Source organism: Grampus griseus, assembly GCF_964374135.1.
Source record: "Grampus griseus genome assembly, chromosome: 12".
Taxonomy (NCBI): Eukaryota; Metazoa; Chordata; class Mammalia; order Artiodactyla; family Delphinidae; genus Grampus; species Grampus griseus.
The window spans coordinates 72248493-72264513 of NC_139006.1; the positions used below are offsets into that span (position 1 = coordinate 72248493).

Here is a 16021-nt window from a genome sequence, read left to right on the forward strand (position 1 = left end):
ATTGAGAGGATAGATATACGGGGGTTCATTATACTATTTTCCTTTTGATATTTGGTAATTTTTGTAATAAAAAAAAGAGTAGTCCTAAAAAATTTTCAGACCAAACTTCCCAAGAGCTTAGAATTTTGCAGGAAAGCTGCTTTGGAGAAATGCTTTGATTTCTGTGAGAGGCACTCAGAGTTAGGAGAAGACTTTCTTTTTCTATACCTTATCACTTTCTGATGGCCAAATGGTCATTGACAAGAATCGTGTGGCAACAACAGGCAGCAAGCACACAGCAACAGTCAGGATGATGGTCAACCAAATATATGGCTGTCTCAGAGCATTTGAAGCTGTGCCTGGAAGAAGCACAGAGAATGAATCACAATGGTTTTCATCCCAAGGGGGGCATAGCTGATATTCCACAGTCCACAAGTGGATTCTCTGTGATGAGCTTTTACAACCAGATTGCCCTCCCGAGAACATCCCACCACTGCTCAAGGAATGAACATTTTAAAACCAGACTAAGCAAAGCAGAATTCGGCACGTATATTCTTTGGAACAAGGCAAATGTATATAAGTGAACATATAAATAGCGAAAAAGGAAAGTACATTTGTTGACATTGCATTAATTAAAAATGGAAAAGTAGGCAATTTATACTTTTGGATTTTTTCAGGAACTTAAAAAAGCACTTCCAATTTATAGTTTTGGTTTGAAACGCCATGTATTAACAATGGGCACTGCCATTTGTGGGATAAGCCTCATGCTGGGTGTTTTAGGTCATGCCACTTAATCATTTCTGAGAGAGGAGTATTGCCCTCTATCACATGAAGAAACTGAGTTTGTGGAGAGTAAAAAAATTTGCCCAAGGTAACAGAACTAGCTATGGCAACTCCTGAATTAAAACCCATGTCCATCTGACTAGAGCTAGGCTTTTACCACTGAATTAGGCTACTAGTTTTTATGTCAGAGGAAGTAACAATTCAATTCTGTAATACAACCAGGTGACCATATACTACTCAATTTTAAAACTAGAACCAAATTTCTCACAATATTTTCTGTACTTACACTGTGAGTTTATAAAAATAATAGCATAAATGTGCATGGGTTTAAAACACATTCCCTATGGGAATATTCTAAGTAAGTGGGTACTAAAATTTTAAAACACAGAGTCAGTAAGCAAGAACACAGTCATAAAAAAAATGAGCTCAATCCCAATAAGAAAAGGGTTACCACAGCAATTGTCTTTTATAACCCAACAACTGATCATTAAAACAAAGAAAAACCTAATCTTTTACAGGGAAATGAGTTGATGGGGAATTTTTTTCCACTGTGAATCCAAACTACTCTATCCATAATAAGATGTTCATAAATTCTAATTCACGCTATTTATAATATTTTGATATTTATCATTTCATTCTAGCATTTGTCAATTTGTCATATATTTTATATAGCTGTAAACTGTTTTGTTTTCCATAAGTTTACTTATTGCTCTGTATATGTATTTCCAATGATGCAGTCCACTTTTAAGTTCTAGAATTCCATCATCTGGGATTCATAGTTTGTTTAGCTAATTTGATATTCTTAGGTCTTAGGGAGGGTTATTTCCAATTTTTAAAAGACAATTAGAAATGTTGTAGTGATACAGTCTTTGTACAGATTATCTTTCCAAAATTTGGTGTGTTTCATCTTAGGGTATTTTCCCCATGTGGAAATACTGGATCAAAATGTACACAAAAATTCATTACATATTTCTAGGTAGTGCTTTAGAAAGATTAAATTATAGTGCTACCAGCAATACATGTATTCCCAGTTTCCCAATAACCTACTAATACTAGGTTTTATGGAAGGAAAAAAGCACAATTATAGCTTAGTTATTTTAATTTGCTTTCCTCCCATCACGTTACCACCCTTCCAACCCACCACCCCCAATTCTAGTCAGGACATTAATTTTCACTAGCAGTAATTTACAGTTTATGTTTTTACTTACCCTGAAGTTATGTCAGAATCTAAATTAATGACATTTTTCTATTTATTTATTTTTGGAATTTAGAAAATACCAACCTGTAAATTGAAATGCAGATGGAAAGAGAACATGTATTCCGGCACTATGAAGGTCAAACATGATGCCAAAATAAATTGCAATGCTTCCAAAAATTGAAAAAGCATTCACAAAAGTCCAATAAGAAGTATCCAAGCCAATCTGTTGGGAAACCAGAGAAAAACAGAGCACTCATTTTGGGGAGTTAGCAAGAAATAAAGGATCTAAGGATTCTGAAAATAGAATTCAGCAATTTAAGCATGGTATGGCTCGAATACTGAACAATCAGAAGCTATCTTTGACTCAGGCAAGAAATAGGAAATATGTTTGGTATAAGGGATGAGAATAGCATCCATTCATATTTGCAAAGCAGCAGAGCCTCAGTTGGAGGAAGAATGGGAGCCAGGCGGATGTGCACGCTGGTCTACATACAGAAATGCATACAGTACCAACAGGTACTGAAAACAGTTGACTAAAGCCACATACCTGGAAATTGACTGTTATTACAAGAGCAGAGGCAATTGTGACAGCAAAAGATTGGTAGTCTGAGGGCGCCTCTCCATCCTGTCCCACAGTTTGCAGATAAGCTCCAAGAGGTATGAAGAAGAGGACCAAAGATGTTAAAACCCCGTGCAACAAGCTTACGAAGAATCTCCTGTAGTTGAATAGTAAGTCTCTTTGTCCCATCACGTATAACCCGGGGAAGCGGAGGCTCAGTTTGTCGCTCACATCCTTAAGGGGAAAACACAATTACAGTTGAGTGCTGTCCATCAGGATCAAAGAACTCAAGAGATACGTCACAACCTCCACCTCGAAAGGAGTTGCAACTTGTTAAGTTCTAGGAAGGCAAAAACTAAACAAGATGATAAATCCTGAATAATTTCATTGTGCAGAGAGCAACCTCGTTACTGTAGTCCACCATCATTTGATATTTAATTCTGAGATTAGGTAAAGTATTACTATTTTGCTACTTAAGAAAGCAGATCAGTAATGTTTAAAGAAGTGTAGGAAGCCGATTTTTACTTTCTGAGAATACATTTTTTCTAATACTTTGGGAAAGCATTTTCACATACACATCGATGAGTTAATTCCAAATTATTCTTTTTATTTTTGAAAGCAGTTTCTGTAAAAGTTGCTACTAGATAGAATGCGGACTAATTTGGAAATTAAACCTGTAAGTTTGGGGAGGTATTAAAATAATTTACTTTAAAGATGTGTAAGTTGTTATTGTAGAGACATACTGTTAGGTATCTAACAAGAAAATCTTAGTGTCCGAAATGAGGGTAATAAACTCTTTTGTCAATGAATTCAACCCAAGCACAGAAATCCTCTTTTCTTACTATAAAACAAGCATAGCAGTTGCTCTGATTGCCTGACAGCAGAAATATAATAGGGTTTACTCAGAAAGAAGTGAAAACCAAAAGAATGCATTGAAATATTTGCTTTGAAACAGTCACTCAGTCTGTCCAGAAGCGACCCTGTCAGCGCCAGGCTCCTACCTGGTCGAGCAGCCCCATGAGGAGGACGGGCAGGCTGGTGTAGATCACATTGTAGAGGGTGATGAACCAGTCTTCGTACGCGGTCTGTGAGGAGATGACAGAGTCTGTGTCACCGACGAAGAAATGTCGCCCACCTAGTTAATACGTGCGCATCTGCCCTCAAAGCAGGGGTGTCCCCAGGGAAAGTAAACACCCCTCCCCCCGCCAGCTATGCCAGTAGCAGGCACGAGTTTGTTTTGATGGAATGGACAGAATCAAAGGGCTTTCCACAGGCAATTATCTTCCCCGTAAAATAAGTGGGGAAATAGACTCTGAAAAGTTTTTGGAAAAGGAGTCTGGTCTATTTGAAGAATGCTGGAAAACAAATCAGTGTTCATCGTCTTTTAATATCCCTTTTATTAATGAATTAGATTACATACAACTGGTTCAAAAGCACGTAAGTACCGTTCAAATATACTTTTCTCTTGCCAGTCCAGCATTTCCATTTAAACATTTTATAAACCAGAATTTGAATATAAGAAAGATGCTTCTGAAAAGGATAAGCAAGGCTGTGCACACCCCAGTCCTCAGTGGGGTATAGAGGAAATGGGCTTACTCAGCACCAACAGTGATACACCATCCTGCACAGAAACAGGAAGAAGGCCCCAACCTTGCTCAAAACCCCAAGACATCCTGGCCTCCAGTTTCTACACCTGGCCTCCTCTCATGCCAGTTGTCTGTAGCATAGCATCAAAGAAGTTTGGACAACCACAGGCACTGACTTAGGTTTTTTGCTAATGGTGTGTTTCTGCCATATCAACAATTTAACATTGTAGATATGCCCCCACTCCCATTTCAGCAAAATGTTAAAATTTAAAAACCAACAGTGGAGACGTGATGTTAGATCTATGATCATCCCCAATTTATATAATCCCTTCAGCCCCAATGTAATTTTATACTTAAATTTGAACAATTTTTTCAAAGTTGAACAATTTGTTATCACTATTCTTAATGGCAAGGTGACTTGGGAAAAAAAAAAATCTGTGGTGAAGGCAAAGACACATAAACAAAAGTCAACAGACCAGGAACAAATCCTACCTTTTTAAAGGCAAAATAAAATAGGTTTAAAGCACCAGAAACATTTTAGAAGATTCATAAACTTAATCTGTACCTCAGCTGTTAAGAGAGAGCACCAAAACTGCAAATATGGAGGGGGAAGAAAATTTCAGACGTAGTTTTATTCATGTAAGAGAAGAGCTCTACTCATTTAATAATAATGATGATGGTATATTACCTGTGCAGAGTACCCGTTGAAGAAGGAGTACCAGAAATGAACCAAAGTAAATGAAAAGTTTTTATAAAAGAAGTATCGTAGGAACTTGCACATCCTTATGTAAGACCACCTGCCGTGCACCAACAGCAGTCTCTGCAAGTATCTGAACTGTGCAAAGGAATAGTCACTTGACATGACAGCTTGCATGCCTTCTTGTCCACTTATTCCAACACCAATGTGGGCAGCTGTGGGGGCGGGGAGAAGATAACTGAATCATAAGCTTATTTTAAGGCAAAACATTGAGATGATAAAAATGTTTCCGTAGCAATACAAAAAAACCCCTCAAATTTATGAAACAATAAATGTGAAAACTGTTGCTCACCATCCCCCACCCCCAGCTTCTGAACTCAGAAGTACGAGTTGCTAAACATAGCACGTGGTTGGGCTTCCATAAATATTTGTGAAAGGATCTCAAGTGGGTAATGAATTCCATTTGGATTATCTGCCCAGCTCATAAGCCATCCTTCTCACCCAAAGGGTGAGCCCCAGGCATCCATGTGTACCGTGTGTCCCTGCCTCCCTGGCCACAGCTGAGTCAGCCATGGGCAGATACATAATCTATGGTAGATACTACGAATTGGCTCTCCTTCATTCTAGAACTTTTGTTCTAATTGGAGAGGTGGGAAAGCAAATAAAAACCCTACATTGCTTCGACTACCTTGCAGTTAGGTTCTCTTTGTGAATTACGTTCCACTTGTTTGGACCTGCTTGTGACTTGGAAGCAGAAGCAAATTGGAGCCCAGCATCCCTTCCCTTTTTGGCATTTCTGCAGCAGAATTCATATCCATTCTCCAGCTGCCCAGATGTTGATAAACAACTGCAAGGGCTTCTCAATTGGAAAGCTCTTCAGAGGAGCCTCAAAGCTAGAAGCTCCTCTGGTGAGTGACCCAGACGTGCAGACACAGCCTAGAACCTACTTCTTCAGTTCATCCAGAATTTTCATGAGCACCTGGTCCCCTCTATTAATCACTTCCTGCTTAAAGTACCCAAAGGAATCTGTTTCCCTCAGTCTCTTGGTATTTTGGAGTTAGGATTTGGGTGGGTTTGTGTTTGGAATTTTAACGTGAGTTGTGGGATGGATATACTTCTGAGGGGCAGAGAAATAAAGTAGTCTAGAGAAAGGATGAGAGAGAAGGGCAGACACTGAGTTCCTGGTGCAGCTTCAGGTCCTGGTTCTAGCATATTCCTGAGGCCTGGCTTCTTGAGCAGCATGAGACATATTTGTAACTTTTAAAATAGGTTTCTTTTTGTTTTAAGCTAACTTGAATTGTTCTCCAATACTTGCAACCAAAAGTGTTTAAACTTAGATACTGTTAAACTTTCAAAGGCTTATGCATGGCCCACTGAGACCCCAAGACACACAGTTGTTTTGAGGAGGGGAGGTTTCCAGAATGGATAAAAATGAAAGTCCCAATTTTATCCATCCTCCCAATAGTCATTAAACCACATGTTCCACTTAGAGAATTATGAGTTTTATCTAGGTCTTAAGAGTCATGGAAGTGAGATCATTTTTAGAACATGTGTTGCAGAATACAACCTATTACTACTCAGACCCTGAGAAGTGCCTGCCAGCTCAGCAGAGTCTCCAACTAAAAGAAGCTCCACAACTCCTGCCCCACTTGCAGAATACAAGGTCTGGCATTAACACAGTGACTTGTCCAAAACCTAAGTTTTTAATAACACTTTGCAATTCTATAAAATAGAATTAACTGCATCTCAATCAATACTTACAACCTCTTTATACACATAAATAGTTCTTAATGACCAGTTGTGGTTGCCAAACTGTTCTTTCCTACCAAACCATGGCCTTCTTTTCTGAACAAATAACAGGGAAATGTTGAGATTCTGTCAGAGACAAGGAAGAGGAGCCACCGCCCCAGGCCCTGACATCCAGTCCAGCCACTGCTGAGCAGACCAAGGGACCGTATGTGAAGTGTACACTGCCACAGTTAAAGCGGCAACTGAACAGATGTACTTTATCAGGCCACACTGCTTTTTGTTTGTATTTTCCTAAAACCTAAACATAGGCACCTAGACTTCCCTGAAGTTGCCGATGTGGTTTCAAATGCCTGCCCGGTAGGCCACTTCATAATTCCCTGACAAGCTGGTTGCTTCCTTTTGCCTCTCTAATGCTGCCTGTTCATTCTCAGGATTTAGGCCAAGGAAAATAACACCCACCAGCCATCTTCAGGCCCAAGCGGGAGAGAGGGCAGTATCCGAGGGTCCTTGGATCCTTGCTAGGGGCAAACCATGGTGGACTGCAGTTCCCTCCACTTCTCCTAGACTACACCACTAACCATGAAACATGTTAGCAAATGGTCAGATTTTTTTGGACACTTAAATTTCACTGTACTTCTTTATAAACAACAAACAGTTTCTTTTGGTTCATTGTTCTTGATGTAGGTAAAAGATGACAGTTTTCACAGAGTTCAAAAAGGCACTTAATACTTGGGTTAAGCTACTGACTTCCAAGGAGACCTGAGTTTCTTTGATTTTCATCCCAAGTGTATGTCTCCTACATTATATATAAAAGTGTGTATCACATAACAGAGCTTAATAAAATTCTGAAAACGGAAAAACAGTCTCTAGGAGGTTATCTATGCCAACTTTGTGTGATCCCTTTTGCTATCAGTTGGTGAACTGAGAGGAACAAGAGTTTTCAAGTCTCAGTCACGTAATCGGGAAATCTGAAACGGAGTCCCCCTCCAGCATCTAGAAGTCTTCATTACAACTGAAGAAAAATAATGTTTGAGTCACTTGCCCTTTTGGCACAGTCATTTATGTTAAAAGGTACATAATGGAAAATAAACTAGAGCTGGCTACAGAGGAAAGAAATAGATCTAACTCGGAGCAAGAAATGCCATTCGCATGGCAGGATGAACATGTGCAAAACACGGTGGAAAGAAATTAAACTGGCCGTGGCCACAGACATACACGAAGAAGCGAGAAAACGTACATTATATAGCTGACTCCTTTTGAGGAAGATAAAGTTGGAACATTCTTAGTATATATCAAGGAGGAGAAGGAAGAGACTCTAAGGAAAGAAAGAGAAGAGTTACGAAACAGGCTGAAGTAGAAGTCTAGTTACACATATGATGCATGTAAGCTACCCGGCACCACAGGACGTGTGTATACATGCCATGGATAGTTCATCTTAAGAGAAATACTACAAAGCTAGAGGTGACATCAGAGAGAATTCTCTTGTTCTCAAATGAGAAAACTGAGGCCTGAGCATGAGCCCAGGGTGACACAGCATGCTGGCATCAGGATGAGGACAAGTATTCAGGTCTCATTAGTTTGGGCATTTTCATTACAAGATACTCCTGTATAAGTAATACAGGGAGAAAAAGGACCAGGATTCAGACATATTGATGAGGGTTTGGTTCCGTATGCTTTTAATACCAGCAAAATTGTATTTCTGCAGTGACAGAACTCAATCTGTCAATTTGTGGGTACCTAGGGTCCTCCAACCAGCAGAATGACCTTGGGAGGTCAGGAGAATTTTGAGGCGATGTCAGAGCTGTGCTTCAATGTTACACTGAGCTCACACTAGGTCACCTAAGGGTGAAGTTCAACAGATTTACCAAAGGCAAGAAGAAAGCCCCAGAAAACAATGCTTAGGTGTGGGAGAATAATATTCCCAAAACAAATAACAGAGTTCAATAATTTATGCCAAGCTCAGCAGGAATTTTTGCAAAACATTAAATAGCAGGGTTCTTAATAAGCCCTGAAGAAATATGGGAGGAGAAGCAGCAGGAGAAAACACAAAACCAAATCCAAACATATGTAAAAGAAGGAAACAAATAAGGATAAGTTCACCCACACAGAGCTCATCTTCGAATTGGCACTCTTTGTATAGAATAATCATGCCTGCGCTCTCCTACTGAGTGGACTGTAAGCTTCCTGAGGGCAGGGTCACAGGTGTAGTTACCACAGTTAAGTGCCTTTATTAAAGGTCTGCTTCATGAAAGCCCAAGCAATGAAATCAGAAAAAAACTACCCCCAAAAATGTTCCTGCCATTTCCTCTCTACCAATTCAGGTGGCACTGGCCATGTGCGAGACTCACTTTTGATCATGTTGACATCATTGGCCCCATCTCCAATGGCGAGCGTGATGGCTTTCTTGTACCTCTTCACCAGGTCCACCACCATGGCCTTCTGCTTGGGGGTGACCCGGCAGCAGATGACCGCACTGCACTCACAGGCCAGGTCGACAAAGTTCTGCTGCTGCTGCTCTTTTTTAGCTTCCAGCCTCCTCTTACTTTGTGTCCTCATTCGTCTTTCTTCTTCTGTCCTGGGGAACTTCAGTTTCAAAATCTTACTTCTCTTGGTCTTTTTCTCGAGAAGAATTTCATTCTGTGAAAATCAGAAAGGGAAAGGATTCTAACCATTTTGGGTTTAGTAACAAGAGTACCATTCCGGGCTTCCCTGGTGGCGCAGTGGTTAAGAATCCACCTGCCAATGCAGAGGACACAGGTTCGAGCCCTGGTCCGGGAAGGTCCCACATGCCCACGGAGCAACTAAGCCTGTGCGCCACAACTACTGAGCCTGCGCTCTAGAGCCCGTGAGCCACAACTACTGAGCCTGCGGGCCATGACTACTGAAGACTGCGCACCTAGAGCCCATGCTCTGCGACAAGAGAAGCCACGGCAATAAGAAGCCTACACACGGCAACGAAGAGTAGCCCCTGCTTGCCGCAGCTAGAGAGAGCCCACATGCAGCGACAAAGACCCAATGCAGCCCAAGATAAATTTATTTTTTAAAAAAGTACCATTCCCAAGACTTTAATCATCTGAAGGATAATTCTTGGGTTATATCATTGATGATATTGTTCCAATTATAAAATATTTACTATAAAAATACAGAAAAATTTAAAATATACAAAGAAGAAAATTTAAATTAATGATTAACTAGTTAGTTGATAAACTAGTAATAACCACTGCCACCAGTTTGTATCATATAATATTACATGTATCATATAAACTCTCAGACTTGGGAAATTGCACTTTATTTATGGGCTAAGAGATTTTTAGGTTGGTAATTAATATGACACACCATCTAAAATTGGTCCAGAATGACCTGCTTCAGTTTGAGCCAAAGGGAGAGACACTAATACTTACCAACCAAGAGCCAGTGATTATTAAGGCACGGTTTCCACCAGATGGAAAAAAAGGTTCGTGTACTTGGGGTACAAATTTTGCATAGACTCCACTTCTGTTCCTCTGGTTTCCCATCCTTGTGTGAAGAAGAGCACTGGGGGAAAATTTAAGTGTTTAAAGTACAAGACCATGAACAGGCCCTTGACTGTGAGACAATTTTGACATATAATCTTTTAAAAATTGTGGTAAAAAACACAACATAAAATTTATCATCTTAGCTGTTTCTGAGTATACAGTTCAGTAGTATTAAGTATATTCATATCACCAATCTCCAGAACTTTTTCATCTTTTAAAATGAAACTCTATACCTATTAAATAACAACTCCCCACTTCTCCCCTCCCCCCAGCTCCTGGTAATCACCACTCTGCTTCATATAATGGAATCGTATGTGTCTTTTTGTGATTGGCTTATTTCACTTAATACTATCTTATTTCACTGTTCTCAAGGTTTATTCATGTAGCATATGTCAGAATTTTATTCCTTTTTAAGGGTGAATAATATTCCATTGTATGGATATACCACATTTTTGTTTATCCATTCATCTGTCAGTGGACACTTAGGTTGCTTCCACTTCTTGGCTACTGTGAATAATGCCGCTATGGACATGGGTGGACAAATATCTATTCAAGTCCCTGCTTTTAATTCTTTTGGATATATATCCAGAAGTGGGATTGCTGGATCATATGGTAATTCTATTTTTAATTTTTTTGAGGTACCACCATACTGTTTTCCATAGTGGCTGCACCATTTTATATTCCCACCAACAGTGCACAGGGTTCAGATTTTTCCACATACTTGCCCAGGCTTGTTACTTTCTGTGTTTTTTAAATAGTAGCCATCCGTGTCAGGTGAAATTGTGGTTTTAATTTGTATTTCTCTAATGCTAAGTGATGTTGAGCATTATTTCATATGTTTATTGACCATTTGTATGTCCTCTTTGGAGAAATGTCTATTCAAGTCCTTTGGCCATTTTTTAATTAAGTGGCATATAATCTTACTAAGTCTTGATTCCTCCACCACGGAGGCACCATGTTCACGGTACTTCATTATTTGCCAAAGGCAGCTAAAGGAAGATACAGTTGAAAATGTGTTCACAAGCAACAGAAGGAGGGCAATCTTGATCGGAATTATAATACACAGGGGTGAACCGTAGTGTATTACTAACAGTGACCACTGTTGGGCAGAAAAAAACTTATTTCCACACACAGTTATGTCTGCTTTTGAGATGTTCTCAGTGCTTTATATCAACAAATTATTGAGAAGACCACATACGACTCACTCATGGGATAGAAAAATGAGTCGTGGAATTTTGGAGTAAAAGGGACTGTAAATATCCAATTTCTTCACGTTACAAATAAGGAAATCAAGCCCGAGAGAGAGAACGTGATTTGCCTGCAGCGAGTTGATGGGAAAACTGCAATGAGGACTCAGGACTCCGAAATCTCAGCCAGAGTTTTCCTCGTTACACACATAGAGCCTTTATTCTTCACCTTTAAGAACAGGTTTCTCAACCTTGGCACTACTGACGTCTTGGGCCACTTAATTCCGTGTTGCGTGTGGCTGTCTATTGTACTGTAGGGTGTTCAGCAGCATCCCTGGCCTCTACCCCCTGGAAGCCAGGAGCACCCCCCTCCTTCCCCACCGTGACAGTCAAAGATGTCTCCAGACATTGCCAAATGTTCCCCAGAAGGCAAAGTCCTCACCTCCCCTACCCCAGTTGAAAACCACTGCACTAGAAGATTAGGTATTTATTATTCACTTTCCACATTAATTCTCATTTTCAAGTTGAAAATAAGGAGTGATCAAGACAAGTCACTAAAGGCTGGAAGAGAAAAAATACGTATATAATTCATACTAAATAGTGGTGTCTCAAGCCCACTTCCTTTTTCAGCAGACAAGCACTGAGCGCTTCCAAGGAATACAGAAAAACGGCCCCTGAAAAGGCAAACAAGGCCCCAGGTTTTCCTACAACATAAGGTCGAAACATGGTGAATTGGAGCTGCCTGTTGTTTCCTTGCTTCATTTAAACTTGAGGAAACTGTGCCAACTGACACATTCTAGCTCCCATTTCTCTGTATCTGCTGTGTCTACTGGGTCTAGTCTTGCTTTTATAAAAATGAGACGTGACATTCTCATACTGCAGGCCCTTTACCCACCTGATATCTTCCCCATAGCAGATAGTGGTATCTTCAGTAAGAAGTTCACAGGCAAATCCTATATTTTCAGCAGTTTCTGCAACAGAAAAAAGTTAAGTCAAATGTCATTCCTACCGATGAATTTAATAATGGACTTTAGTAATGATATTTTTTCAATTAATGAACCAGATTCAATCAGATATGTTGTTTTTCTGTAGCAATGTCTAGAAATCACATAAAAAAAATCCCTTTCTCTGTAATAAAGTAAATGTAATAAGTCAAAGTCTGGTTGAGATGTTATCAATAATAAAATGTGCTATATATCAAATACATAAACCGGTTATTTAATAAATCAATGTTGATTGAAATACTGAACACATTTAGTTCATGTGGTTTAATCATTCTGTTATGGGGGAGAAGGATAACCATTTCCATAAGCCCTCACATGGGGTTCCTACTGGAGGTTTTTTCCCCCTCTTCCACCACCATTATTTGTTTAGGTCAGGACTTAATCCCTTAGCTTATCAAAGTGTGTAACCCATCAACTATGTCAATCAGAGTAAGAGAAGTGATCTAGTTTTCCATGGGAGGCTTCTGAAGTAAAGAATCAATAAAAACAACTTGTTGAGCTCTAAATTTAAAAATGAAAATCTTCCCTTGGGTATAAAATTTTCATTATAATTTTCAAGCAGTAAAAGGGGCAAGAAAACAAAAGTTGTTGTTCAGTATTTTGTACTGTTCTACTCTGTGCCCAACAGGTGGCAAAGTGCTGGGGAGGACAGAAGGGACCAGAGTATAGCAGCCCAGTATAGCAGCCCACATCTGGTGGGGGAGAGAAGACTAAACACAATCAGGAAGACACGACAAAGAGCTCAATTTGAAGGAGTAAACTCTGCTACTGAGGGAGCTTCGGGAAGGATGCGGTCAGGATGGGCTGGAATAACAGAAGGATTTCTTAGGGAAAGAGTCTCTGTCCCAAAGAAACAGACAGTGTTTGTAGAGGATGGAAAGTGTGAGGTCACCTTGAGCAAGGGAAACAGGAGCTATGAATATTTGTGAATTGACAGATATGCTTCCGTGCAAACTAAATTACCCTTTTTGTCTCCAGTAAGCACCCAGATCTTAATGTCAGCTTTTGCAAGTTTTGAAATGGTTTCTGGGACTCCATCTTGTAGCTTGTCTTCAATAGCTGTTGCTCCCAATAGCTGAAATGTACATTAAAAGAAAGGAATTAGCAAATAAGCCAAAAATGTTCTTAATTGCAGTTTGCCAAACTGTAAAAAGGACTAAATACACCCCAGTTGGTGCTCTATTGGGGCCAGTGGCCAGCATTAACTGGGAAGGCTGTCGTGTGTCATACTCATCAAAAACTAAACAGCCAAAAATTTCTTCTTAAAGTAATTCACCAAGACAAAATGTAAGTACAAATCAAAGACAATAAAAAGATACTTTCATTGTGTGTATACTACTTTACACGGACACAAGCCAATTTCTCTTGCTAAAAGTCAATACTAACTATTCACTGAACATTTCCTTTTAATATAAACACTAAAAGCAGTAAGTCTTAAACTTTAAAAAGTCTCTTTAACAAATAGTATATTTTCTCATTTCAAGATTTTGCAAAATATAAATCATCTCAGTAATTCTCACAATGTAATAAGTATATGCGGGCTTGTTACTGCATACAAATCACAGTGAATTTATTAAGTGATATAAAAATAACAGAATCAGAATCTCATCGTGTTTTCTGTCATTTGGTTTCTCCTAATGGCAACTCCTATTTTGCTTGCTGAACAAAAGAAATTCAGGTGACCTAGATCCACTGCACCAATTTCAAATACTGAAGTTGGAATTCTCTTTCAAGCATGAGATCAAAACTGTAATAAAACTTAATAAAATTTCCAATTCTGTTTGGAATATCAAGGAGAAAGTTACAAAGGTTAAAACTCACAATTAAGTCTTTTTCAATCTCCTCATATACTTTATCCAGAGCTTCATCCCGGTTGGTTGAGGCTATACTTGCAGCCATAAACTTTTTATTCCATTCCTCAAATTCTTTTTCTTCAATTTCCTTATAGCAAAGGCACAGGGTTCTAAGAGTCTCACCTGCAAAGATCTGTTTAATTTAAAAGACAATCCATTCACCCAAAGAATAGTTAATTTTATGTAATTCAAGATCAAGTTTGAAATCTTACTTTGAAATAATACAATAAGAGAATTTTAAAAGACTGTGAAAGATGAATTCTGTACACATACATTCCATAGAGGAGATTAAACAAATACTTTATTTTTCTAAGTATTCTCAATATCTTAGGAATATATTCGTCGTTCCGAAATTAGTTCAAGGGAAAAGCATATCTTTCTTGAGAAATGAGAATATCTCATTTGTCATGAGAATTAAAAAAACCCTTTTTCTCTTAACGAAGAAAATAACAGACCAAGGAAGCTGCCTTGGGGTATAATGATTTTGTAAACCAGACCTGACACCTTTATAATTTGTTTCTACAAACTGTTACAAGTCCAATCAACTATGAACTCTCAACCAAGCATTATTCCCTCAAACCAATTCTGAAATACATGAGTCACTGTTAAAGCTGAGATAAAACATTTTAATGAAAGAGTCTGGAAGATTTAATCATGGTGAACAGATTTAAGCCAATTTAAATAGCTTAAATATGAACCAGTAAAAATGTTCCATTACTTCACAATCACATCTTATCTAGCCCAAAATGGCAGAACTGCTTCACCCAACTGAGGGTCTGTTGTCAAAGACTCTTTGCAAGGTTCTGCATGTATTTGATTAGACTGCCCTTGTTCATCTCCTCATGAGAAATTATCCAGTGTAACTGCTTCAGTAACATATATAACCTTAAAATGTGACCCCACTTACTAAACATCATATTCATCAGGCTTCTTTCTGAAGGACCTTTGGCCCCCAAACTCTGACCCATCAAGTGAAGGGAAGAAAAAAACCCTTTATTAAGCACCTACTAAGTGCTAGGGGCTGTGCAAGATGGTTTTCATCCAAGAGGCTTTGCACCAACCATCCATGGTAGGAATTATCCCCTTCCTCTTACACACAGGCAATTAATGATTCATCGGAGACATCAACCATTTCCCCCCAGAGGGCACAAAACAAGTAAAGAGGCAGAACTGGGACACCAGATCTGACAGATATGCTCCATACTTCATTGCCATCATTATATATAAGCAAAACAATATAAGGGTTGGTAGGCGATTCTAAAAGAGAAATTTCCAGAAGCATTCTGAATAATTGCAGTATCACTGGACCAAGTACATAGTCCCCTAAAATAGCAAGTTTGAAGTAATGAAGACCAAAGTGATTCTCTAACAAAGATATCAGAACTTGGTTATCCAGTGCACTGCTTTGTCATGCCCTATCATACATGAATGCTTTCTTTCCTTCACTGTACACTAGGACGTTGGAATTCTTGGAGACTACGGCACAGGATGGTTATGTAGCTTGCTGGAGTTCACCAGAAGAAAGACCAGTCTTTCTCCTGGATCAGTCCTGTAGATACTGCTGACCTGGATGCTGGGAAGAGGTAGCAAGGTCATTTCCTAGGAAGTCAGCATCAGGGACAGAACATATTCCTACTTTGGTGCTCTTTCCACTCAACTACACCAAGACAATAGAAAGGTCAACAGGTAACAGAGAGCTTTCATTCCAGCTTAAGGGATAGTACCAGAAAATAAGTTTGGAATCTGTGGCATAAAGAGTGGAAGTGAGACTTACATCCAGGGCATCCTGTGTCTCTTGTTTCGTAGGATTCATTCGATGTAACCGTTCATAAATTACAGTGTCAGCACCTTTACAATAAAGCCTGATATTGCCTTCTAGGGTTCTTACTAGTAGCAAGGGAAGGAAAAGCA

The 16021-nt window shown here is 39.2% G+C and overlaps 1 protein-coding gene and 1 long non-coding RNA gene across 2 annotated transcripts in view; one reads left to right on the forward strand and one right to left on the reverse strand.

The window, feature by feature from the left end:
• Positions 1–2325, forward strand: part of LOC309831156 — a 51244-nt gene extending 48919 nt beyond the window's left edge. Inside the window, exon 3 of the long non-coding RNA XR_014297561.1 lies at positions 2034–2325. This is a non-coding gene — a long non-coding RNA (uncharacterized lncRNA). The remainder of the gene's footprint in view (positions 1–2033) is intronic.
• ATP8B1 (ATPase phospholipid transporting 8B1) overlaps positions 1–16021 on the reverse strand; it is a 113103-nt gene that overhangs the window by 2541 nt on the left and 94541 nt on the right. Inside the window, exons 17-27 of the mRNA XM_082668149.1 lie at positions 15885–15997; positions 14079–14243; positions 13221–13332; positions 12149–12224; positions 9953–10085; positions 8900–9188; positions 4794–5017; positions 3521–3604; positions 2508–2753; positions 2045–2183; positions 208–338 (exon numbers count right to left, since the gene is read on the reverse strand). Coding sequence (XP_082524275.1) covers positions 208–338; positions 2045–2183; positions 2508–2753; positions 3521–3604; positions 4794–5017; positions 8900–9188; positions 9953–10085; positions 12149–12224; positions 13221–13332; positions 14079–14243; positions 15885–15997 — 1712 coding nt within the window. The remainder of the gene's footprint in view (positions 1–207; positions 339–2044; positions 2184–2507; positions 2754–3520; positions 3605–4793; positions 5018–8899; positions 9189–9952; positions 10086–12148; positions 12225–13220; positions 13333–14078; positions 14244–15884; positions 15998–16021) is intronic.